This window comes from Diorhabda sublineata, chromosome 11 (assembly GCF_026230105.1).
Source record: "Diorhabda sublineata isolate icDioSubl1.1 chromosome 11, icDioSubl1.1, whole genome shotgun sequence".
Taxonomy (NCBI): Eukaryota; Metazoa; Arthropoda; class Insecta; order Coleoptera; family Chrysomelidae; genus Diorhabda; species Diorhabda sublineata.
The window spans coordinates 5,606,910-5,633,146 of NC_079484.1; the positions used below are offsets into that span (position 1 = coordinate 5,606,910).

Sequence of the window (26,237 nt, forward strand, 5' to 3'; positions counted from 1 at the left end):
AATGCGGTTTCTATATCTCTTTCTTCTATATCAGCTACTTCGTTAGTTGTGATTTCTGGAGTATCTGGTATGCTCTCTGTATCTTATTTTTTATACAATTCTTTAAGATATTGTTTCTTTTTTTATGTAATTTGAGCTAATATATTCATTTGGTTCTTTTCTCTGAGTTCTGATGAATCTCCACGTCTGTTTGTGGAGGTCATAAAGGTCATTTTCAATTTTTTAAAATGCTTCCCAATATTGTTCTTTTTTTTGCCTTACTAGTGTATTGATGTCATTTCTTACCCTCTTATAGTCATCGTAGTCTTCCGGCGTTTTTGTTGTCATGTGTTTTAGATAAACCTTTCTTATACGGATACATTGCTGCAGAACCATGGGGGTTTTATTGGGTCCGTATTTTTGTTGTTTTATGTTTCAGGTGCCAAGGGTTTCTGTTGCAGCTTCTATTATGTTCCCTTTTAGTTTTTTCCAGCTTTCATTCACTCCTTCTGCTCCGCATCATCAAACAGTTTATTAAATTAATGGATAAAGACGGAAACTACTGAAACACTATGGAAAAGAAAGAAGAAAATCCGATATTTTTCGACGCTCCCAAATTAGATTACTCACGAAAGATACCGAATTTAGACATTATATGATTTTGTTAGAACTAAAGAAGCTTGCACTGTTTCCGTTTCTGTTATGCAGAATCTTCTCGGAAACGAAAAATCTCAAAATTATATTGAATTTCCATTTCCAAATATATTGAAACTCCACTTCCCAAGAGTAAGGAAAGCTTATGCACCAGGAGCTATGCGACATGAAAAATCATTCAAATTAAGTTTTTAAGCATGAATTTTTCTTAATTAGTCAGCAAAAGCTAAACTTTCTTCGGCAACAAATCTACTTTGAACAAGTGCTAGGAATAAAATACTCAAATTATATCAATAAACAAAAACAACATTTATTGATGCTCATTCTTCACACATACATTTATTAACAGGTTTAATGAGTACAATATTATAAAGACGAAACTTCACTTAACTAACAGTCTTAATTTTAAAGTGGAGTGACATTTCAAACATTATTTTCATATATGATTTTCGTGCATTTTGAGTCCATTCAATCACAAATACTTTCAATTTTTTAAGTTAATGAGTGTTATTGAAACATTTCATAAATGCGAAGTATATAACTCATAAATTAATGAATAAACATAATTAAGATTTGCTACCAAGCCTGCGAAATCAGACTGATGGAATTATTGTGGTATACTTAGGCATAATGACATTGAAATATTACTGGTGACAATTTGCACCTCAAATAAAACTAGCAATGATAACGTTAAGGCTTAGCCATAAATCTAATCGATTATTATATAACGTGGAAAGTAAACGATAACGTAGAAAATATTTAATAATTTCTGTTCAAAAAAAAAAACACAGAAAGATACCAGAAGACAACGTGAACATAACAGGAAAAGAAATACCTGAAAGTCATCCTATACGGAGGACCAACGTTCAAGGATACAAGATGACTGGTAGTACTCATCTAAAGACGAATGATCCAAGCTGGAGGTGACCTTATCAGGATCACGATTATTCTCATCAAGCTGTATGTATCTACAGCGTATGAAATAAACTGTCAAGAATAATCACAAAAAACTCACAAGCCCTACAAAACATCGGTCTAAGGTAAGAGCTGAGCTCCCCTTGATGCAGCAGGATCCAGCAGATCTTAGTAAATTTGGGCTACCTCAATATTAAGATAACGGAATACACCAGGGAAGATTACGGAATCTAGAACCGAGGAAACATCGGAACTACGACAAGCAGTAAGGATACATATGAAGAAACAACAGAAAAAAGTACTACTAGAGGAACCGCTAATTCGTAAAAATTGATAGCTAGTGGTTCGTAACTTCCACAAGAAATTTGCGCTTTCAAGAATCAGCGAAAAGCATTTGGAGTTAAATCTATGGAACTACATGTGATAAAAACACGGAAAATAATTAATCGGACACTTTTACTAAATCCATTGAAATATAATAAGCAGCGAGCAGTCGTAGATTTGGTTAGGTTGGTAGGAAGATCTTCCCGGGTTTGGACTAGTATGAGGTCATCATAGGAATCCCTGAGTTTATGACATGAAGGACCCAGTTGTTCGGACTTATTTACAGTATATAATTTATTCAAGTATGTTTTCGGAATACACAAATCAATAAGCTTGAATAACTACTGGCGATAGTTATTGAAAGAAAATAGAAATATGGCATTTGATAAAAAACATTTAACTTGAGAACAAATTGGATATAAAGTAAGTAAAGTCGGAACGTTTTAAAAGATAAAATTGATTTGAGATGAAAGTTATTGAATTGTCTGCGGAAACTTGGAAAACTGCAAATAAAAATTACCTCGACATCGATCAACTGATTACTGGTATCGGAATAAAATTCTGTAGACAAGAATTATTATCAAGGCAATCAAAGGTGGGTGAGAATTTTTTATCTGTTAAATGAGTTTTCAAATCCAAAATTTCGTGTTTGGTGCTATTGAGACTGAAAAAGTTATAGTATATCTATATACAAAACTTTTCGTAAGTAAAAGTAATAAACTTTTAATTGGTATTTCAATAACCACATATCATAAAAAAATTAAGTGCTTATAAATTTTACAGAATTTGATTGAGTTTTCGTTCCATTTCTGTCGAAAACATATCAAAAAGTTTATTGAGATTGAGACTCAATGTTTATAATGAACAACTCATTTTAATAGTTGATAGATTTTACAAAAACAAAATCCAAGTAGAACCATAATGTACACTCTATTCGTAATCACAAATTTTCCACGTAGATATTAAAATTTCCGTATGATAGATGTAAGGTAATCTTGATATGTGTTTTTTATTTTCCACTAAAATGCATATTGGTTAAAATAGTATGCGCGGGTCGCTTTCTGCTGCAAAATTCTACAGGAGATCCTTTGTATCCGTTGTATCGAGTATCGTGTAGAGCTACTAATAATCGATGAATTTCCGATTTTGACGGGTAGCATACAAAGGGATTTTCAGGATCATATCTGTAACAAAGAAAATATCATATCAGAATTATTAAATTGAAACACGAGGATGGTCCCAGAAGTACCTGGCATGACCTAGAGATGGCGGTTGTTGCTTGATAAATACCACTGTATTGAAAAGAACACGATTTATACAGTATATATTTCAAGTTTAAAGATGATACGTTGTTTGGTATTTGTTTGACAGCCATCAATAGTGAACGTTTGAATTTGTAAACATGGAAAAAATTGGTCATAGTTATATGATACAATACTTTTATTAGGAATGCCTTAGCTCAACCAATATAAAAGCTGAACTAGATTCTACTCTGAGCGGGACTGCTCCTTCGTTATCGACAGTAAACTATTTGTTAGCAGTGTCTAAATGAGGCAGTACGACCTACGAATACCAGCATCGACTAAATAAGGTGAAGACTCCAGAAATGTTGAAGAAAATCCACAAAGCGGTACTGGATGATCGTCGACTGAAAGTGCGCGAGCTAGCAGACATAGTAAACATTTAAAAAAGTGCGGTACATCGCAAATTAATTGGGAATTTCGACACGAGAAAGCTGTACGCAAGATGGGTGCCGCGTTTGCTTACAATGGAACAAAAACACCATGTTTGGCGTTTTATAGAAATAAAGCCGTTTGACAACCATTGATGGAACGTGGGTCCATTATTTCATCCCAACATTCAAAAAAATGGATTGAAAAAGAAGAACCAGCTAAAAGGAGTTACGTTGAAAATACAGTGACCATCTTTGTATGATATTAGTAATGAATATACAGTGCACAGAATTCGAGAAAGTTTTATAGAAATAAACGGCTTAAAACTTTGTGTTATAAAATACAACTTGGAATGTCATGGCGAAAAATTGAAATAAAATTTATTTCATATATATTGATTCACATTACAGAAAATAGATGAAAAGTGCATTGATTTTTCATTTCATTTTGAATTGCCATTACATAAAAAAAACGTATCAGTAAAAATGTGAAATCATATAGGATATTATTAGAATATTTCGCTAAACCAAAATCTAGAGCAACAAAAAATAGAAGTTATATTATTTATAAGGTTCCTTGTTCTGTTGTAAGACATACATCTCAATATTTATAAAATAGATTATGAAGTCATCAACATAAAAACTTCATTTACATATGGAAAAATTATTTATTTAATAATAATCCAACTACAAAAAAATTTTCAAATTCAACTTTTGATGAAGAGAACTTATCGCAAATCTTCAAACCAAAGAAATATCATCATTTGAAACGATGAAAGCAGATTTGAAGTATGAGTAGTGTCAACTACATAGAATGTTTCAGAATGAATAGCTTTAGAAGACAATTGAGTATCTGGCTTTTATTATTATTTGGGGATACATTTGAGCTAGTGAAATGAGAACTTCTTGTACTTTGTTACATTTTACACAAGGTTTCATTTGTTATTTAATATCAAGTATACCTTGAAAAGAGATGTCTTAATTGAATTGAGTGGCAATGTGGGTAAAGTTTACACCATTTCGAGTTTTGTCTATGAGTTTATACAACTTTATAACTCTCAATTTTTTTGGGGCATTGTAAATGATAAGTTTCTTTTAATGTGGTACAAGAATCGAGATCTTTATGCCAGAATAAGATAGAAAATTAGCACTTTTGAACTAAAACGAGTAGGACCAAAAAAATTGTCTCTTCATTATTCTTGTACAGAATATATACAGAATGTTGACCAACCCTGTAGTAAATATTATATTATGAATTTTCTAACAACAAAATCCACTAAGAATTTATACGATTTTTGTTGAAACTATATGTTTACTGAGTCAGTATCTATAAATTCACTGCTTTAGAATGAAATAACTTGATGTATATCGCATCATATCCCTCGAGATAAACGATATATAAAATTTAGATACAAATTCAATATTTACCCCATATTTTCCCTTTTCCATGGATATTTTCTATAATATCTCATCCTCTTCGATGGGGTAGGCCCTATACCATCGCCGTCTTCTCCAATAATATCAGGTATATTGGTATTTTCGTTATATATTGGTTTCCTTGGACTTTCAATATATATAAAAGGGCTTTCACCACTGGGCCATGGGAGAATCAACAGTTTACTTAGAACTCGCATCGCTTCTTCTAATCTCTCATCCTCCATTTTCCTTGGCCTTATTGCGTATTGATATTCTAGAAATGAAAATATAATAATCAATGTAACTTACCAGACGATGAATTATAATCTATGTAAAAAAAAACAGAAATCAGTTAATAGATTATATTTTACATAAGGTTCCTTGCTCCGTTGTAGGACATACATCTCAATATTTATAAAATAGATTTTGTAGTCATCAGCATAAAAACTTCATTGACAAGTAATATGTAAAACTTATTCATTTAAAAATAATTTAACAACAGCATATTTTCAAGTTTAAAGACACATTTGATATTATTTTCAGCAACATTAAAAAAACTGTATTTAAGTAGATAAATAGTAGATAAAACGACGGTAAATATTAAGAGTACTAATTATTACAAAAATATTGAGTTTGACGTGTTTGACACTCACGACGCTTTGTTACCAAACAGCGTTGGCTCAAATAATAAATGTCATTTTCATACACTGGAACGAAAACAGAAAACAATTAATTATGAATCTGCTATCTTTAATTTAGGATACAGAAGAGAATATTTGTGCAATTATGTACGTAGTTCAAGAGTCAGATTTTGTTTACAATCCCACCAAAATACGTTTTATGGAGGTTTTCAGGAAAGGCTCAGTCTTTATATCCTTACACATTCAGATTTATCACCACGACTTTCTACTTCCATATCCATATTGGATATCAGTTTCTCCATCTTATTCTTTCTAACTTCGTCCCTACCTCATCTAACCATCTCGACATTCGTATTTCTTTTCTACTATGCTTCTAGTACCTTATCATTCTTATATCAGCGTCTGTACTAGCTCTCTACCACATAGTCTCCCTCTAGAAATTCGTCTATTTTCTTATTTATTTTTCTTTTGTAAACGTTTTTTTGTTGGTTTTACAATAGAACCCTAAATTCGCCCTATTTTCAACACGCTTGTATTAGCTTCACCTGAATGTGGGTTTGTTTTTTTGTAACTTGCCTTTAGACTAAGTGTAAGGAACTTATTGTTCAGTTCGACAGAGGATTCGAACCTCCGATCTTCTGAAAACTAGCCAACTACGAAAGTTTCGACGAGATGCAGGTATATAAGCAGGGAAGCCATTGTACGAAGGTGGTATCAATTGAATAAATATAGTTTAAAAAACCATGCTTTTGTAACGCATCAAACTAAAAAGTGAAAAGTAAGTATAAATTAAAAAAAAAACTAAAGCACATTGAACTGAAAATAGTTACAGCTGTAGTTTAATTGTTTCATTAAATAAACATAACGGAAAGACTTTATAACTATTTGGAAATTAATAAAGTAACAAAGATGTATTTTTTATCATTTGTTCACTTTTGAAAAGATAAACATAACATAGATTCATAGAGGGTTACCTACTCCGTTTCCTCTGAAAATTATTAAATAAATTAATGATTAATTATTATGAGAAGCAGTTTTCAAACTAAATATAATAAAGTGATCTGAAAAGTGTACTTTTTTTGATTAAAATTAAAATGTTTGTGTATTGTTTTGAAAATTATATTTGGTACTTCCCCTCATTTCATTTGGCAAATTTATCATTTTCTCAAATTTTAGTACTATTTCGTTTATGTAAGAAAATTTAGTAAACATAACTTATAATAATATTCAACGTGAATATCTAATTATTAACACCAAGTTGAATGTGTCCTCAATGTCGATAAAAGTTTTTTCTACGACCGTGCGTTTTAACCCACTTTCCGCCACGCTTTTTGGTTTTGAAAGTGTCACTTTCCCGCACTAATTATACAAATTTTGACCTTATTAGATAGTTTTTTACTTCTGAGATTATAACTATTGTTACTACAGGTAAATAAATATTTACGAAATAGCCCATCAAATAAAATTTAAACCTTTTCTAGCTTTTTGTAGCATTTTTAATTTTTTGAAAATATGAAATAATACAGATATTTTTTATATAACCATGCAAATGTTACTAAAACGTCAAAGTTGTTCAAAACGTCTTGGAAGTGACCGAATCTTCTTCTAAATTAAACTACATTAAACCGAATCCGATACAATAATATTAATGGATTCATCCGACGAAGAACTTCCCGAAGCCATTTTGAAGGCTGCAAATGAAACTAATTCCGAGCTGTTACCTGCCAAATGACTTAAAACCGTTGCCGTCATCGTCATTTTTATGCGACCTGCAACCCATGCCATCCTCATCGACATCAATTACCTTCCAGTTGAAACCAAATAACTCCACTGAACCGGCAATTCTTACTAGTCTACAGAATGCAACAAGTTGTGTTTTCAATATTAATATTTATTATAATTAGTAGTTTTTAGTTAAAGTTTTGTATATTATTATGTTTGTTGGAATAAAATAATTTTAGAAAAATGGGTTACTATACTTTTTGTATATACGGTCGTAGAAAATAATGTTCCTAACTCATGCGTAAAGTGTCTTTCCCGCACTTGTTAGGAAAATAACTATTTAATTTTTATATTCATTTGCTACATATCTCGACAGTAATTTTTGATAATCCTAATGAACGAGTTTAAACTTCTTTAGCATATCTACTTTTCAAAAAAATATTATTTATATGTTTGTATAATGAACTGGACCTCAATTGTGTGAAAATTAAAAAAATCATTAAAGAAATATGACCTAATTACGTATTCTCTGAAAATTCCATTCCAAATATCCATAAATTAATTAGTTTTGTTGAAGTAATATTGAAAATCATGCGTGTTCACTATTCAATTTTCGTGGAAAACACACAAATCGTTTGTTGTGTCCTCTTGTAAAAAGCTAACCTATGAAGATAATCTAGTTGGGATGCACTTTATACACGTGGAGGGTATTCACGACCTACTTCTGACTAATGCGTTGGAGTGATATTTCACGCATACTAATGTGGAGATCTCAGTAACGGTTAGCAGAATATTATGACATAATTTTTCTCCTTTCTAACACAAACATCCATTAATTTTCACTTGGGTATTCATCGTTTGTTGTTTTTTGAAAAAAATATGTTTAAAACAAAACAATAACTTCTATATTTGATGTGACAGATATCATTAATAAACGAAAATATTATTATCATGATATAAACTGATGATTTCTAGTTTCAACAAATATATTTATACAGGGCGTCCCACGATGAGTTAAAACTATCTGTATATGGCGATATACTTATAGTAAAATCATGAAAATTCTTACGTTTGGGTTTTCGGAGACAATCTTTATAATTAAAATATTTTCAAAAACCGTATTGTTGGGGATTCTTCAAATAGTACGCGAGTTTGGTCGTGGTCTATCTGGATAACAAAAAATTGAAACTTGTTAAATAAATATTTCGGGAACGACTAGTTGGAATGGGATTAGTAAATAGAATTTGATTTGATTTTTTTACAGACCTTGACAAGTTAAAGTAAAATACTTTTTTATTTCTTAGTGCTTGTATCAACGGGTTGAAATAAAATTTAGACCACACCTGCATTTCTAAAAATTTATATAAAACATTTAATATCTGGATAACGGTAAGGTTTAGGTATAGAAAATTACATGAATTTGCCTTATTTTTATCCCCTGAATGCATTAAAATAGAAAAAACCGGGTAGTTCTATTTAAAAAAATAAAGAAATTTGATATTTATGAAGTTAAACTTTGAACACTTTTTATACACACCATGTATGAAATGAAAAATTTTTCAACATAGAATCAAATACGTCTGACCTTGCTAAAAGCAACCGAATAGAAACCATTTTCATATCTTTAAGGGTATCCTCGTAAAAAAATAATTTATAAGGGCCTGCAATGGTGAAATTTTTTACAAAAAAATCAATAACTCAAGAGTATGCATTTTTCGAAAAAAGTTCTTAAACAAAAAATACAGTCGACTTCCAGTAGAGCCGGACAGATTATCAGATCGTATAGCAGGTGTTCACCGACAGCATATGTGGAAGTTTGATCCTGATTTGTATTTGCTTTAATATTGGGACTCGTGGGAGATGGTCTAGACTAGACATTTCCTATGCGTGTATTATAAACTAACTATATAAGGTGTAGCCTTTATCGACTGGAAAATAGCAAAACAGTCTGTACTATGTTGAATTATTGGACCGATTTGACTACAAATTGGAGGAAAACCGTTCTATTGAATAAAGAAAAATTTAATGTATTACCATGATAACGTACCGGATCAAATTCTTGTCTTCACCACGACCAAATTTGGTTACCAACCGTTGCCACGTTCGCTACATACCTGTCAACGTGTTATTACTTTCCGTTTTAAACTCGCAGAACAAAAATTTGGGAGGAGATCATAGTGGCCACGTTTCCAAAATTCTTGTTTTTCTTCCGAACGCTAAGTAACCCTTTTTTTTGTATGTCACAATTTCTTCATTAGAATGAAAGTTTTGTAATATTTTATTGTTTTCATCAGATTTTCATTCTCTGTGTGTCTGTTTTTCCACACTGAATAATTGTTTAAACGATGACATTCTATTTTCAAAACGACTAATTTTAACCTTATTTTGTTAGATTTTAGTGGGTATTCGAAAATTGGGACACTATGTAATGTATTAACAATTTTTAAAAATAAAATTCGTCGAATTCATAACTGGCAAATTTATATTTTTAACCAAACGGAAATTATATTTGGCGTAGTAAATCGACTAAATAATTTTCCAAATAGATTTTTACTCTTTATTAGAAGTTAACCTATTTTTGAAGCAAATTCCGATTATTATGTTTATGTGTGAGTGTGAGTAATCGAGTTACTTTTTATTTCATTCTATTCAATGAAAATGTAGTCGGATTTCTTCTGTCATAATATAATTATAAATGATTGTCTCCAGCTTTTCACACAAAAGTCTCACTTTAGATCGTATTATCTTCTTGAATCCAGATTCATCCTGTTGTGCCAACGATCACGTATCTATAAAAAAAACTATTTTTTCTATATATTTCATTGTAGTAAAGAGTTATACTTCTTCAATTTCTTTCTAAATTGTTTTGATAGTTTCCACTCGTTACGAAAATTAAATATATCTAGTTCTTCCAAATTTATAGCTAGTTTTTTGATGAATGGTCACATATTTATGTCAATTCTTCCTCAAGAATTTCCAGATATCTAGTACCAGGAATCTGTTCACAGCTACGGTTCATTATAGATCTGACTATTTAATAACTTTTGTCGTTCACAAAGCATGATTTCTTGTAGAATAAAGATTTTATCATTTGATATACTCTCCCTGGAATTCATTGCACTGGTTCAAGTATTCTAAATGCTTACACGACTCTTATTGTCTCTTTGTATCATAGATATGGTTCTACATGCATTTCTTGGTATATGAGAACAGCTAGAAATCAGAAGGAGACAACTAGCGATTAGGATTGATCTGGCAACAGTTCGTAATATTTTTTGAGATGTATAAGAGGATATAACCTCAATAAATATGTACAGTAATCGAAAGTCGTACAAATTCTTTTTTATCTTTTCTGAAACCCTCCAAATGCAACATCAACTTTGCAAAGATAATTGTAATTTAAGATACTGCGTAATAAAATACCAATAACTTATCTCTCTTCCTTGATAGATGATTTTGTATAATTATATCAGGTAATTTTACTAATTATTTTGATGTTGTTGCACTTTTTGACCGTCCTCCACGTGAATAATTTCAAAATTTTTATACTGTTATGAATTAAAAGTATATAATCCTTGTTTATTTTCAACAATCTTTCGTGAATATGTTTTGGTACTATATTTTCCAAAATTAATTATTTCTTATAAAAGTTATCCCAGTTTTCACATTTTACGATATAAAATAGAGCGCTGCATCGACTGCTGCATGTTTATATATACATATGTATTCAGGAAGACCGATAACTGAAAAGGATATCGACTGCTGCATGTTTATATAACTGAAAAGGATAATTCAGAGGACACAATCCGGTAGAAATAGATAACTAATAGTATCAAAGAATGGGGTGATAAAAATAACTTCATGGAGATGATAATAAATCAAATTTTTGGGACACTATCGCCTCAACAAACATCTAGAGACGCTAGACCTAGCAGGTAATGCGAGGTGAAGATTTTGTTGCACAGAGGACGAAACATCTATCTACATTCTCTAGAAGTGTGAACACTGAGTAACTCCGTAGTACTATACCTCTGAGTGCATGAAAGACGAAGGTCTTGGCAATTAAAACCATCCCACATTCCAGACAATTAACATTTAATTAATGAATCGTTACTAAGTTATGTATTTAGTAAGAAATTTTCGTGTTGCGATATAATTTAATTTGCATTTTCCTCCAAGATTTAAACGTCAAAACTTGTGTAACACTCTATTTTGGGATTCAAAATCTGAAATAAAATTAAATTTGTGTAATTTGGAAGCAATTATAGCAGTTTCAGTAAGGCGTTAGTGCTGACAACAGATACTTACATAATCAATATTCGTTAAAATTAAAAAAAATAATTATTTAAAACGGGTCTCATAATAATTTTCAAAAATACTGTGTAACTGAAACTAAGCTTGAAACAATGCTTTTAGTGCTCTACGGAAGCTTGCAAATATAGTTTTTGGCAAAGAAGTATCAATCTTGTTAACGTAAATGCTATCATAGAAGAAGCTGAAGTTTTTTTAGTGCAATTATACCTAATTTCTTTAATTTCCTATTTCTTAGACCTTTTAATATGTTTATGTTTCTAAATTTCCTTGATTATACGTGTCTTCTGTTTCAAAATTAGTTTGTTTATTAATTTTCGAAAGGCCGATAAAAATTTACGTTTATGAAATCATGAGTTATTCTGGCTTGAAATTTTCTGCATTTTTCCCCAGTTGACGTTAAAAAAAGGAAGATAATTTTAACTAATTCCCTTTATTGATTGAGTTATTAATTTTTATATTTACCGCTAAATTCGTTGAAATATGTCAAAAGTATATTTTCTTTGTTCGATTGAATAATGTTCTCACTGCAACACATATCTTAAAAATTTTTGTATACAATTTCATATTTGGTTTTGGATTTTCCGGAAATACATTCTGTACGGTAACATTAGCCATCGAAAGCTTCATTTCTCTTCTTCAGCTTCTCCTCGATCTTTCTTTCTGTTTCTCAGTTCGTGCTTCCTATATCTTCTGTATCAATCTTTATTTTTCCTATTTTCCATTATTTACCTTATCAGTTCTTGTTTTTTCTAGTTTTATCTTATGTATCTTCTAGTTTCATCTTATTATCATCGTCTTAGTATTTTTTATCAAGTTTTTCCATCTTTCTTTTGCCATTATAAAGTGTAGTTTCTTCGAAATTCAAAATTTGTGGTTAATATTACCGTCTTTTCAACATAAGGGAAGCGGAGTGTTAATTCAGAAATGCAGATCACTCAGAAATATTTTTGCTACCGGATGGAAACTAATGTTTCATCCTCTTTTATAATATGAAACATCCTCGTATAGCATCCACTCTAGTCAGTTTAAATCACTCCTCTTCTTCATTTTTGACATTTGTATATTTCTCCTTAAATGCATTTGTAGAACCTAATTTTTCATTGATGACAAGTATTTAGATTCATGATTGTTTATTAGTTATTTTGGGGCCACTTTCAACTCTTAACAATAGAATACAAATACAGAACAATTTGATCTCAAAATTAACTTGAAAAGTAAGAGATTGTCTTGGTAAGGACAATTGTACAAAATGATTTAATTTTTATTTTATGAAAAGTCTTTTCAACGTTTCTAGATGTTCAAAAATTTAATTTTCATCGGTTGCCAATCTTTATATATATATACTTCTACTGTACGTGTGTTTGTCACTGAATTCCTTACGGCTGGACCGATTTGGTCAAATTTTTTTGTATGCGTTTGGTTGGCGGTGCCCTGGATGTTTTAGATTCACAAATCAACCCGGCAGATGGTCTTGCAGTCGGTATTTAAGTTAATTATTCATACTGCAACTAAATGACTGGATGGACTTGAATGAATTTTGGTGTATGCATCCAAGTGGGAGTATGTATCATGCGTGGCTTCTTGAACGAGTTATTATAGCCGCAAGAAATATCGATGTTGACGCTATTAACTTCAAAACACAACAGTCATTGCCCGGCAATGATATATTGTTCAAATTGATGGATACTGCTACCGACCCTGAAGAAACAGTCAAAAATGCTGTAGCATTTTTGAATTGGCTGGATTATTCATAAAAAATTGTGCGAAATGTTATTGAACTATACCGATACCTTCAGACTCACCCGTTACATTCAGACGTCTGAAATTTCCAATTTGGCCTATTATACATGGCTTTAAAAAACCGTCAAGTTTATTCATTTACACTCTTCAGGAGTTGACTAGAAATATTGTTCATCAACTCGCATTAAGATAAAATTGAACAAACATTATTGACTAGCTTTTAGCCGCGGCTTCACTCGCATTGAAGCCATTAAATAAGTATCAAAGATAATTAAAATAGAAATGAATCAATATGTTAATTATATTTTATGGTTTGGCAATAACAATGATAAATAATTTAAAATTTTAATAATTAAAAAGATATGAATGCAGAGAATATTTTTGTGACTATATTATGAGTTTTTCCGTCGGGTGCAAATATATAATAAGGTATTAAAAAGGAAATAGAAATAAAACCTTCATAAGATCGTACGATCCAGCAAATAGTCTCATCGAAATTTATTTAGAATATTTCGTAAGTAAGAGTCAACGTAGACATAAATTCTTTCAACAAAATTAGTAACCACATTATAAAGAAAAGTAATTTCCTGTCTAAACTACCAAGAGAATGAGAGTTTTTTATTTCATTTCTTCTTTGTCGTTCTTGGAAAACGGTCTACTCCAACAATATTCTATTCCTCGTACGAAACATAAAACTGGGAACTATAATTTTTATACAACTACCAATTTGATTAAAGTGACTTATATGAAGAAAGTTTAACGTTGTCGATGAAGTTATAAATGTCATAGTATATAAATATTTATGTGTCAATAAATATTGTTACTACCATAACATATTTTCTGATAGTTTTCCTGCTTGAAAAATTATAAGAAAAACAATTTAAAAAGTCGTGGGACTCGTCGTGAGAGCATATCCCGCATTTTTTACCGATAGCAAACAATAAATATCAACAAAAATCTTAATTTATGTAACCAAAATTGCATGGAAAATAAAATAAAACAGATATCAATAATTCCATTCATTTAATAATTTCTTGACAATTCTGATAATTGGTTTGATTTGATGTTTATCCATGTCTTAAGGCCGATTCATAAACTTGACTCTCCGTTTGCCGTTTGGAAACTATGGAAAATACCGAATAGTTTTATTTATTAGGAGCAAAAATGTATTCACAAAATTGTTCAAACTATCTGACAGGCAAAGTAGACCTGATTTACAAAGTTTTCGATCATCTGCGAAGTTATAAGAGTCATTTTAAGAGTAAGTAAATAATGGTATACATATTTTCTTTATTATTTGAATCTGTATATACTGCAATTAGATCCGGAAGCACTGTTAGATGAAGATATTCCAAATATCGCTCAGCTGTTGAATTCCTGCGGAAGAAATGAAGACCAATAGATCTTCTCTTGACAATTCCTACTTGAATTTCGAGGTTTTGCGGGCACTATTGAGAAAATTTGGATTTTCACAATGCCACATGAAGATTTTACGAAATTCTAAAAGTCTGTCGGGATCATCTCCTGAGAGATAGTCATCAATTTCGTATGAGTTAAGTTTTTCTTTCATCAAAAACTTTACTACAAACCACTGATTAACATTTTGTTGTCAAGCAATTTCTGTTGTAGTTGCGTGAAGATTGACTTTTACTGACTAGAAAATATCTTACTTTGCATCGTCGCTCATCCCTGGTCTTCCAGATGTTGTAGCAGCCCTTACGTTTCGCGATTGGAAGTCTTCCAAATTGTGTTTCGTTAAATAAAGTAGATGCTCCTTCATGACTTCGAATTCTATCTCTGTAACCTACCATCATTGGAATTTCTTCCCTTTCTTTTCGGCTAAACGGACCATAGTGATGAAAATGGTATGACCCTAATCTAACTTTACTTTTTTGTTTCATAGATTTTATCTTATTAATTATCTCAGTTTTTTTGGTGACGTGTTTTGCATTTTTTTCAATATTGGATTTCAAAAACTACCAACTGCACAGTAAATCTGGTTTAAATAATAGGGAATCTAATTTTAAATTCATCTTGAATGCGGAAGAACGTGACGGTTTATCTTTTTGTTGATATAGATATCTTTTCGGATGAGACGTAATTCAATATTCGTTGCGGCATTAGCCGGGATAGTATTTGCTTTCTTCTTCAAGGAGAAGGAGAAAAAAATATCGGATCTGGAAATTATACTTTCTCCCCCCGTATAAATGGGTTTATATTACGACTACGTCTTGATTCACTTGACTAATGGTGCTTAATTATGGTTGGTGTTAGAAAGCGTCTACTGGAGAATGTTTAGCCACATGAATCAAATAGCTATAAGTATGGCGTGGTTTTCAGTTCGGATAGGAGACTCCAAACAAACGAGAGATAATAGTGGGCCGCTCTAAAGAGGTGCAATAACATAGAAACTGGTCAACGGGTTACGCCTCTCTTCTATTTTTAGAGCCATTAGCGATGTCTATATCTTCAAAAAGGTCTATAGATCTGACGGTCTCCTCAGAGTTAATGTTAACACATTCGACAGTGTTTTCGAATCATTAACATTCAAAAAAAATGCGGAATATACAACTTCTTAAATATTTTCATCATCTACAATCTAGTAACGAGAAAATATTTGATGAGAGATGGGCAAAATTTTTATATTATAAAACAATGCATAATCTAAATGATGGCTGCTACCTATTTTCGAGATAAAATCAGGGCGGTTTAACAGTAAAAAATATATTGGTCGCACCTCACGTATTAACGGCAACTACGGTTTAATTTTATTTCATATATTCATGTTGTAGGCGAAAAAATTCAGCATGTCTAACTAAAATTTTAAGCTTATGTTAGACGAGAATGTTGACGCATTTCCAGACATGCCCTATCGTTGGAATCCACTTGAATATTAATGTAGGTTGTTCAAATTTGATTGAACGTTCTTTAAAAAAAACTGTCAGTCCTTAGATGAACTCTTGGTGTTACTGACCATGCTTTGAATTCTAAACAACGTAATCATTTAGTTCATATGTCTGGAAAGTATTCAATTATACGTTGTCTTGAATATTGTGCAGATGTGAATTATACAAGACGTCTTAGCAATAACTAATTATGAATAAAATTAAATTTAAATTGTAATTTTCCACCTTTATCAACTCTTCCACTTTTAAATATTACTGGAACCATAGATTAATAGGAAAACTTCGAAGCCACCACACGAAATAATATGTTCTTAATATCTTGGAATGATTTCGAATTTTATTAGAAAAATTTCATAAAAACATTCAAAAAACAACAAGTAGTATTTATAAAACAATGTTTCTGCAAATATACAAAAAGATACATTCTTAGAGTAATAAAACATTTATTGAGGGACTGTCCTTGAGCTTTCACTTTATATATTATACAGCAGCAACAAAACATTGTACAGATTTAATATACGAGTTTATCAAACAATAAAAAAAAAAAGAAATTAACTGGAACTCAATCTTTCCAATAAAACAACAGACGTTCTTGAAAGTATACTACATACTTTATGTATTTTTTACAATATTTATATTTACTATGAGAAAAAATTGTTTATAATTGGAAAATATTGGTACAATTGAACTTTAAGAATATTTTGAATAATAGATGTTGTTGATTGTGAAGTTGGAGAAGTACTAGAGGTAGCTAAGATTTTAGAACAACTGGTTTTCACTAAAACAGTTTGATCTATACATTGATTATGCACCGTCGGACATGTTTTTGTAGCTATTCTTAATAGTATATACTACATGCGTCGAAAATTCAACTTTTGAACCGTGTAGTGTATACTACAAGGGCCAAAAGTTGTATTTTCGGCCTTGCGGGTCATGATACCTGAGGCGAAGAGTAAATGTTAAACTTTCGGCCCTGCTTTTAGGGACGAAAATATGTAATTTCATATATTTTGTATTATTTTTAAATATTTGTGGTGTTGATTCATACCAATCTGAATTAGTAACAACTTTTTGTATATTAACAATACATTATTATTATTTATAGATATAAAGTACATATTTACCTTCAATAGTATTCCGATCTAGATGATTTTCATCGTCATAGTTTTCAGGATATCTGTTAAAGAGGCTAAGACTGGCAGCTAATCTTGTATAGTATCCTAACGCCAACAAAATCACAAAAGGTATAGAGGTGTTTAGCCATCTCATCGTTTTTCAAAAGATTTCACTGCAAATAAAAAAAAATAATAGATAAAAAAACAAATAGCCAACAAAAAATTATAGGTACAAAATTCGCATCAATCGTATGTAATTAGCTCTGATCTCCAATATCTTAAGATTAAAGCTGGTTTGGGAATGCCTGGACAAATTAAATGGGCTGATAATGAAATAGCAGACAGATTTGCTAGAGTAGGGGCGGATAAAACCTTTAAAGGACCCAAACCCTTCTGTGGAATCGGCTATATGACATTCAACAAAACACTAGAGATAAGAATGCAGATTAGAAAACTATCATTTTCTTGCAGGAGTTGAAAGATACGAGGATGGTTCCAGAAGTACCTGTACTGACCTAGAGATGGCGGTAGTTGCTTGGAAAATTCCACTTTATTAGAAAGTACTCAATTCATACAACATATGTTTCCAGTGTGAAGACGCTCCGTTGTTTGGAAGCCATCAATAGCGAACGTTTTCAATGAATTTATAAACATGGAAAAAATTGGTCATCGTTATGAGATAAAAGACTTTTATTTGAAATTAGTCCAACCAATATACAAGCTGAACTAGATGGATGAGACTGTTTCTTCGTTATCAACAGTGAAATATTGGTTAGCAGTGTCTAAATGAGGCAGTACAACCTGTGAATACCAGCATAGCTGTGGTCGACCAAATGGGGTGACGACTCCAGAAAGAAAATCCATAAAACGGTGCTGCAGGACCTTCGACTGGAAGTGCGCGAGCTAGCAGACAAAATTTGGACATGAGAAAGCTATGTGCAAGATAGGTACCACGTTTGCAATCAATGGAGCAAAAACAGCGACGTGAAGATGTTTCCATCGAGTGATTGGCGATGTTGCACAGAAATAAATCCGTTTCATAATCATGGTTGAGACGTGGGACGTGGGTCCATCACTTCACACCCGAACTAAAAGAACAATCAAAACAATGGGCTGAAAAGGAAGAACTGATTCCTAAGAAGACAATGACGTTCCATCTGGTTCTTTAGGATGTGAATAAGATAATTTTCATTAACAGTGAGTATTATGCGAACTTATTGCAACGTTTGAGCCAATAAATCAAGCAGTAACGGCCAAAGAAAATGTTGTCAATGCACCAGGTCACACATGCATTATTACAACGGCCAAAATTAATGAATCAAAGTTTGAATTGGTACATCATGTACCCTATTCGCCAGATTCAGACCCCTCCGATTATTTTCTGTTTCCAGACTTGAAAAAATGGCTTGATGGTAAAAGATTTTCCAACAATGATGAGGTGATATCGTTAGTTAATAGATATTTTGAGGAGATTGGCGATTGTTATTATAAAAAGTTTATTCATACAATATAAAATCTATCAACTCAAATACGAACATTAAAAGGGATCTTAGGGGAGAATTGGCGTCCTCAAAAATACCTAAAGACGATAAGTTAAGTGGAGAATGCAATATGTAGATTTTGGTTCGTAGAAGCAATACATACATACAAGCTATCAGCTTTATTTTAGCAGCAACTACCACTCTATTAATTATCATCCTTTTTCTTCCCATCGAGATTCTTAATTCCAATATTTTCAGGATTCCGCTCGTTTTATTATTTGGAGAATCGAGTATATAAGAATCTTATTGTGGATTATTGTAATTATTAATTCTTTTTGAATAACAATAAAAGCTGAAGTATCTCAAGAAATTTAATTTACTGGGATATATTTCAGAATTATAAATTCATTTTGAATGTTTTCTTCGGAGGAGTCTTGTAAGAGACAAAACTAGAGGAAAAATGAAGAAATGATATTAACACTGAACAATTTTATCGAAATTATAATTTGGAATTTAATGTAATATTGAAACAGATTCGCGGTTATTAAATAATATTCAATTGTTGAAGATAATTATTTTAGAACCTTTGGAAGCCTTGTCTGAATTTTGTACTTCCTGGTTGTTGAAGTTTATGGAAAAAGTTTGTTAGCAATTGAATATATAAATGCTATTAATCAAAATTCGAACATGTGCGTGGGATGTACGCTGATATTGGGTAGGAGAATATTTGAAGCAATTGTAAATTTCATTTAAGAATAGGAGATTAACGAAGTAACTAAATTTACATTTTTATAGCAAATTAAAACTTTCACATATAACATATAAAATCTTGTTGGAATTTCGAGATTTATTTTAAAGTAGTTGATAAACGAACGTGTTCAAAATTGAATATAAATTTGATGGAAATATTATGTTACTTGACATAAATTCGTGCAAATTCAATGGACAAAAATTCAGATACCTGGGCGTAATGTTTCAGCAATAAGGGAAAAATAAAAATACCGAGCATACCAAACAAAAATAATAAAAAGCAAAATTATGACTAAATAAGCAAAGATGGGCATACAAAAAACAATGTATGTATCAAAATAATATTTATAACAAAAATGAAAAAAGGGAACTTAAGAATAAAGAACGGAAATTAATAATAAAAATTTTGTGTTCAGTGTAAATCGGAAAGTAGTTGAACTAATTCAGAGAAATTAATTTAGAGCATAATATAATGGAAAAAACTACTACTATGGAGGCGACCAAACAGGAATTTATAATATAGAAATAGTTAGTAGAGGTGGAAGAGCTACATAGAAGGAGAAAGCAAGAAATAGGAAGAAATTCTGACGAATTACGAAACAAGTAGAATGAAAAATCGATGATCAGATCCACCATATTGAATGAATGTGTCTAATGTATATAAGGGCATTGCAATTAGTCAATCTGCAACATCTGAAGTTAAGATATTATTCACATTGAAAAACGAGAAGAGAGTTTTTACGACAAAGTCTGGTAATTGAAATAAAATTTTCAAAGAAAAATGATTCATTGTGCAAAATCCTTGATTGACTTTGTTAGATTTTCTTAAAACGAGAAACAAAAGAGGATGCTTCTTTTTATTATATGTATTCAGGAAGCTGTATGAACATATAAAAATTAAGCATATTCGTATCCGATGCAGAATTGTAATATAGAGGTGGATATAAGTCGGCAGCACCCTGTGGTTTTTTTCTGTGGAGCCTTCTCAAGGACCGGACGAAATCGCAATTGAAGAAAAATTTGAAATTCTTCGCTGACATCTTGATATGCTTCGCAGGACCTGCCTCTTCGTTGACTTGACTTATGTTGACCTCTTTTCAGCAAGATAATTACAAGTTTGTATTTGGGATATTAATTCAGCAGATAACGAAATATGTACTTATAATTATTTATTACTTTATAATGATAATAAATGAGTTGACCATCCAAAAAATCCAATACACGACATGCACTTTCTCACTGTTTTTGCATTAACTATTCTCCATTTTTAGTATAAGTGAGTGTATCAATTTGAAGTTCACCTTTAGTCTCTGAAGACGATAACTTGGTAATCGAAACGCGCGTCAGACGGTGTAATCGTAAATATTAGTGTAGTGGTTGTGTAAACAGTGTATTCAGTATAAATCTCGCAAACGGTTCCAGAAATTCCAACTTAATTCGAAGTAACAATTATTGGGAATGCCTGCCATGGTAGAGGAATAATTGAAGATTAGCTTCGTTCTCATAGACAGTCAACGTTTTCCAAAATAATTCCACCTGCATGGTTGCTGGGTAGAATAAGTAGCTCAGTAGTCATGCTGCCAGTCCCAAGCCCGGATAAAGGAGGAGGGTTCCCAGGTTAGGTTAGCACCCTGCCTGAAGTCAAAAAAACTCATATGCTCATAGAACCGACAGCCTAACAAAAGATGACGATACACGCGAGAAAAGGACACAGAGATGGAAAATGTACTAAGATTTGCAGCATGAAACATCAGATCCCTCAGCACCAGAGAACAGGGGATAACAAAGGAACTAAATTATCACAACATCGACATTTGCGCCCTACAGGAAACTAAAAAGAAAGGTGAAGGCCAAAAACAATACGAAGAATACCTAATGATATTAGGGGTCGTATATGGGTCGAAAAATAGGAAAAGGCCAAGGAAGAAGTAGCCTTGCTGATAAAAATAATATTGCTAGCGAAAAGACTGTTAAGGCACTATATTCTAACAAAATATCAACATACTATCATCTATATAAAAGGAAAATGAAACTAACAACTACTGGTGTTGAAAATGTAAGCTTTACTCTAATACAAAGCTCTTCATTTTGATATTTTTCTGATTCATTTGTCTGAATGATGTCCATAGACTTAATAACTGGAACTCTAGCAGACCATGGGTCCAATCTTACCAATCCGATTATCAAATCTGCGCTATAATGAACATGACAACCATCATTTTAAAAAATAATTTGTCTGTCTCTCTCTAAAAATGTTATTTGAACAATGTTTAGCAGTATAGAAAATGTTTGACATAGGACATACCTTCCACAAACTAGGTTATATATTTTCTGCTTTCTTTTTTAACAAAATAGCTCCATTCGTAACGTATAAACAATATCCAAGATCTATTTTGGACAATTTGCTTTAGGAAATATCTTAATTACTTCTCTAAATCTTCACAAACAAAGACAGATCTTAATGGTATTATCAAAGTCGTAGTAATCTGTCTCAACAGCAATTGTATTTTATACTTCTGTATAAACAATATAAAGTCAATTCTGTTGTAGTCAGCATCTTGATAAGTTTGTATAGACTAAATTAAGCATTATAGCTTGAGGTAGATAGATACAACACATTTACAAAGGGTAGATATGATATGTAAAACGATATTTAAGGTTCCTTTGATAAACTCTCTCAACCAATTGGTTTATCTGAGTAAGTCTTTCCAAAAACGATTCAGGAGATTAATGCAGAACGTCCTAAATACTAATAGTCCAGTCAAATAGATCATAATTAAGAAGAAACTTGGCAATTTGGTTATCATATATTGTCTCAGAAGTTTCGTATCCGCAACTTGAGATATTTTAGATCAACATTCATGAAAATCCATTCTATTTAGAATATCAGAAGTTGAAGGCTGTAGAATGAATTTTTGGAACCGATAAGATTACCGCCTACTCTAGATGACTTTCAGTACAATACTCGAATGGATGTGATTCACAATATTGACGTAGTACTTTTCAGTTTGTGATCAAAGTAATTGGATTCAATGCTTCACCATATAGAAAGATATGAATTTCAATTATAGAGAATTCTATGGAGAACGGCATTACGAAGTAAGAAAATTATTCAAACCAACGTTGTGTCTCAATTGATGGTATTTAGAATATACTGTTAGATTATAGGAACAGGTGATATTATTTGATCATATAATCTTTCGAAGAGATTTTCGAAACGTCCTTTACTTGTGATTTTCTTCTGCAAAATTTAAATATGTATATAGGATAGATCCAAAAATCATATATTGAGGTGATATATAACAAAAAATAAAAAACTAACGTAACGCATTGAAAGTGGTAACTTCAGAATGGAACACCAAAGCACTTATTTGCGGAATCCTCGACAGACACTTTCAAATCTCTGTGGTTTTAAACAATCTATCACATACATAAGAAAACAAATAGAACAGAAGTATAAAAATATAATCAAACTAAAAGTAAGAGCGCAAATTTGAAGCCATAGAAACTTTACTATGACAATTTTAACATTTGGACTGCGAAGTAATCAAACACAAATTTAAATTTAAGTGAGTTTTTTTAAATAAAAATATATCTTGGATTATTAAGAATATTATTAAATGTCATCTAGAAATTGATACAAGTTATTCATAATTATGAATTTCTATGGGTTTGTAGACTTCATAAATGAAAAAATAATTGAGAAAATGGCAAAAATGTTAATATTAATATCATAATAATTGTAACTCCGATAATGGAATGTATGCATAAAATCAGTTTTTCTACACATCATTGCATATTTAATAGTTGCAGAATTTGTTATTTCAGTAAACATTTAGTACGCAAATATTCAACATTTCACGATCTTGAAACAATAATTGTTACCGTTATATCATGAACCTGATCACAAACTGTCTCTTGTTCATTTTCAATTTGATTGACTCGCTGAAATTCATCCTGGCTTACAAAACGAACCATGTGAAACATCCCTGAGCAACATCAAGTTAATTAGCGGAAGAGGGTTGTGAATGTTTGACCTGTTATTCAAAATAGAATCAAAGTTAAATGTGAAGTTTAAAAAAAATTGTCATATTTGCTAGAAAGTGCTGGATTTTAAGCACAAAACATCTCAGTCGATTACAAGTAGCAGCAAAATAGGAGAGAACAACCCATTAAGAAATATATCAAAAATATCAAAAAAAGATTAGATTTTTGATAAAGTAAGAATTTTCACATGGTCTATATTCTGACTGGTTTCGCTAAACCCCTTTTAGTACATATATTGATATATGTCATTCTAATCATAAGTCACGGGTATTGTGGAGAAACTTGTTATGGGAGATAGCTCACTTATTATTCATGATACGTTGCCAAATTGCATAAAATTACCAAAACTGCAATTTGGAGGATTGAGTAGCTTGGTATTATCAGTTCCATTATCATCGAATCATCCTTTGTTGATGGAGATTTGAATGGAACAAAGTATTTAGAATTGCTGAAAATTAGAGCATGAGAGAATGCAGTTAGAAATAACATTTGGTTTCAATAGAATAGTGAATCAAGACACGTACGCGCTGCTGTTCGAAATTATTCCAATAAACTATTGTGAAGTAGATGGATTGGGAGCTATAAAATAGTTTGATCAGCTAAAACCTACGAATTATCACTTTTAGACTGTGTTTTCTGAAGGTAACTATTTTGTTCAAAACAAAACTTGATAAGGAGTGTACCGAGAAACAGAATATTTAAAACAACTCGTCTAAGAACAAATAAGAAATTACGTTTAATAATGGATACTGTCGAAAAGAAGAACATAGTGGAATTCAATAATAGTTAAAACTCTATCAGCAGTTACTATAGTGGAAATTGATAGAAAAGAATTGTGAGAGACGTCCAATTATCCATAAATTCCATTTTTGTCCTCTTATTTTACCATCTTCTGCTCTATTAGAATTTTTTTACTTTCCATATACGCCTGTATCCAGCATTCAAACTCAATTTGAATTATTATCTGATCGAATATCAAAATTTCTTCGACTCAATCAATTTCTTCTTTTTCTGTTCAATCATTATGAGCATGCATATTTTATACCCATTAATAAATTTGATGATAAAATTGATGGTGTTGAATACAGGGAATTTCCTCAGAAAATATTTTGTTTCTACTATTTTTAAATTTTACTGTACAAATGACAGATGAAAAGCAACTTTTCTTAAAACGTTGGTAGAATATGATAGTTTAAAGCCAATAGTAGATCTGGAAATTTGATTTTTATAATAGCATCTCGATGTTATTGTCGTTAGTAGCAGTAAAACTAAATAAATAATGGTATAATGTGGAATAGCATTTTTTGCCATCTCCATTCCTTAAAGAGATATAAATCTGATATTTCCCTTATAAATTAATATTTAGAAATGTTACAAATATCAACTGACACTTAGAAACGTTTTATTAAAATATTCAGACTACTCACAAATCAGTAATAGATTCATTAGAGATCATGATGAGCTAAAAATCAGAAATCCCGTTAGCTGCGCCAATTTTCAGATTAAAATTGAATTAAAAGTTTCAAAAGCTTTCTTATAAGTTACAATAATTATCAATCATTCATTACATTTAAAAATGTATTTAAAATAATTTTTGTTATACTTATTCACTGCTTTTGTTATAATTATTGTATGATAGTATTATACTTACAACAAAATCTTTTGTTCTTGACAAACTTTCTAATCAAATCACAAGAGTAGCGTTGATTTATATCAAAACCACAAGCACTTACCGGAACTTCAAGTCAACGTTTCGAACTTGTAGAATTGTCCTCGTTTGACGCGAAGTTTTGCCGACAATCGGTTCCGTAGATTTTAACTCGCTTTTATATAGGTATCCTCGATGCGCGCCACTCATTCCAGATGTGGGAGTATTGTGCCACAAGTGGTTCCAGTAAATGAATAAACAGCAACAAGTTTAGTTTGAAGTTTCACATTATTAATGAAATTGCGTGTTTATCGTTGATTTATTTGATAATATTAGAAAATTTAATAATATTTTTACTGAGTAATATCGCGTAGACAAAAATCATTGATGAAATAAGTATACAGCGTGGTTAGAAACTAAACACAAACATTCATAAAACTGGTAGAAATAGTACATTGATATGTATATAGACAGACATTCGTCTGTAATAATTTGATCCCGACCTTTTTTGTTATTAATTTAATTGTTATGAAATTTGTATTCTTCTAATCTCTGGAGTAAATTCAATTGGATTGTCAGTAACAATTTTTTTTCAAATCATCATTTGTATCCTTGTCAGGTATTTTGTTTTGAAAATAAACAGAATGGACTCAAGGAGTCACTTGAAGAGAGAGAATTTTCGTTTTTTCATTTTTTTCATTCAACCAGGTGAAGATGATAATATTCAAGTATAGTTGAGTCAGTCATGGAACAGAGACTCACTACATCTATTAATAAAAAGTATATAAGGCGTGAATGAGAGAAAAAGTAATAATCAAGTGAATCATAGATAGTTTGTATAGATGTAGTAATTTAGAGAGGAGATCTGTTTCAAATAATAAATAAAAAGTGAGAAACTTTTATTCGACAAGAC

General features: G+C 31.2%; 1 protein-coding gene across 1 annotated transcript; it reads right to left on the reverse strand.

Annotated features, from left to right (window-relative positions):
- Positions 1–918: 918 nt before the first annotated feature.
- On the reverse strand, positions 919–25,478 carry LOC130450144 (uncharacterized). The gene is made up of 4 exons (XM_056788346.1): positions 25,328–25,478; positions 17,408–17,571; positions 4,973–5,234; positions 919–3,056 (listed from the first exon to the last, which is right to left on the reverse strand). Exons 2-4 carry the CDS (start codon positions 17,550–17,552, stop codon positions 2,882–2,884), a joined length of 582 nt encoding a protein of 193 aa, XP_056644324.1. The 5' UTR covers positions 17,553–17,571; positions 25,328–25,478; the 3' UTR covers positions 919–2,881.
- Positions 25,479–26,237: the final 759 nt, after the last annotated feature.

Excerpts from the sequence above, each read along its gene's own strand:
- LOC130450144 (XM_056788346.1), bottom strand. The coding sequence starts at position 17,552 with ATGAGATGGCTAAACACCTCTATACCTTTTGTGATTTTGTTGGCGTTA. Across the intron at positions 5,235-17,407 it reads AGATCGGAATACTATTGAAG|AATATCAATACGCAATAAGG; the intron begins GTAAATATGTAC and ends TTTCATTTCTAG. Across the intron at positions 3,057-4,972 it reads TGGAAAAGGGAAAATATGGG|ATATGATCCTGAAAATCCCT; the intron begins GTAAATATTGAA and ends TCTTTGTTACAG.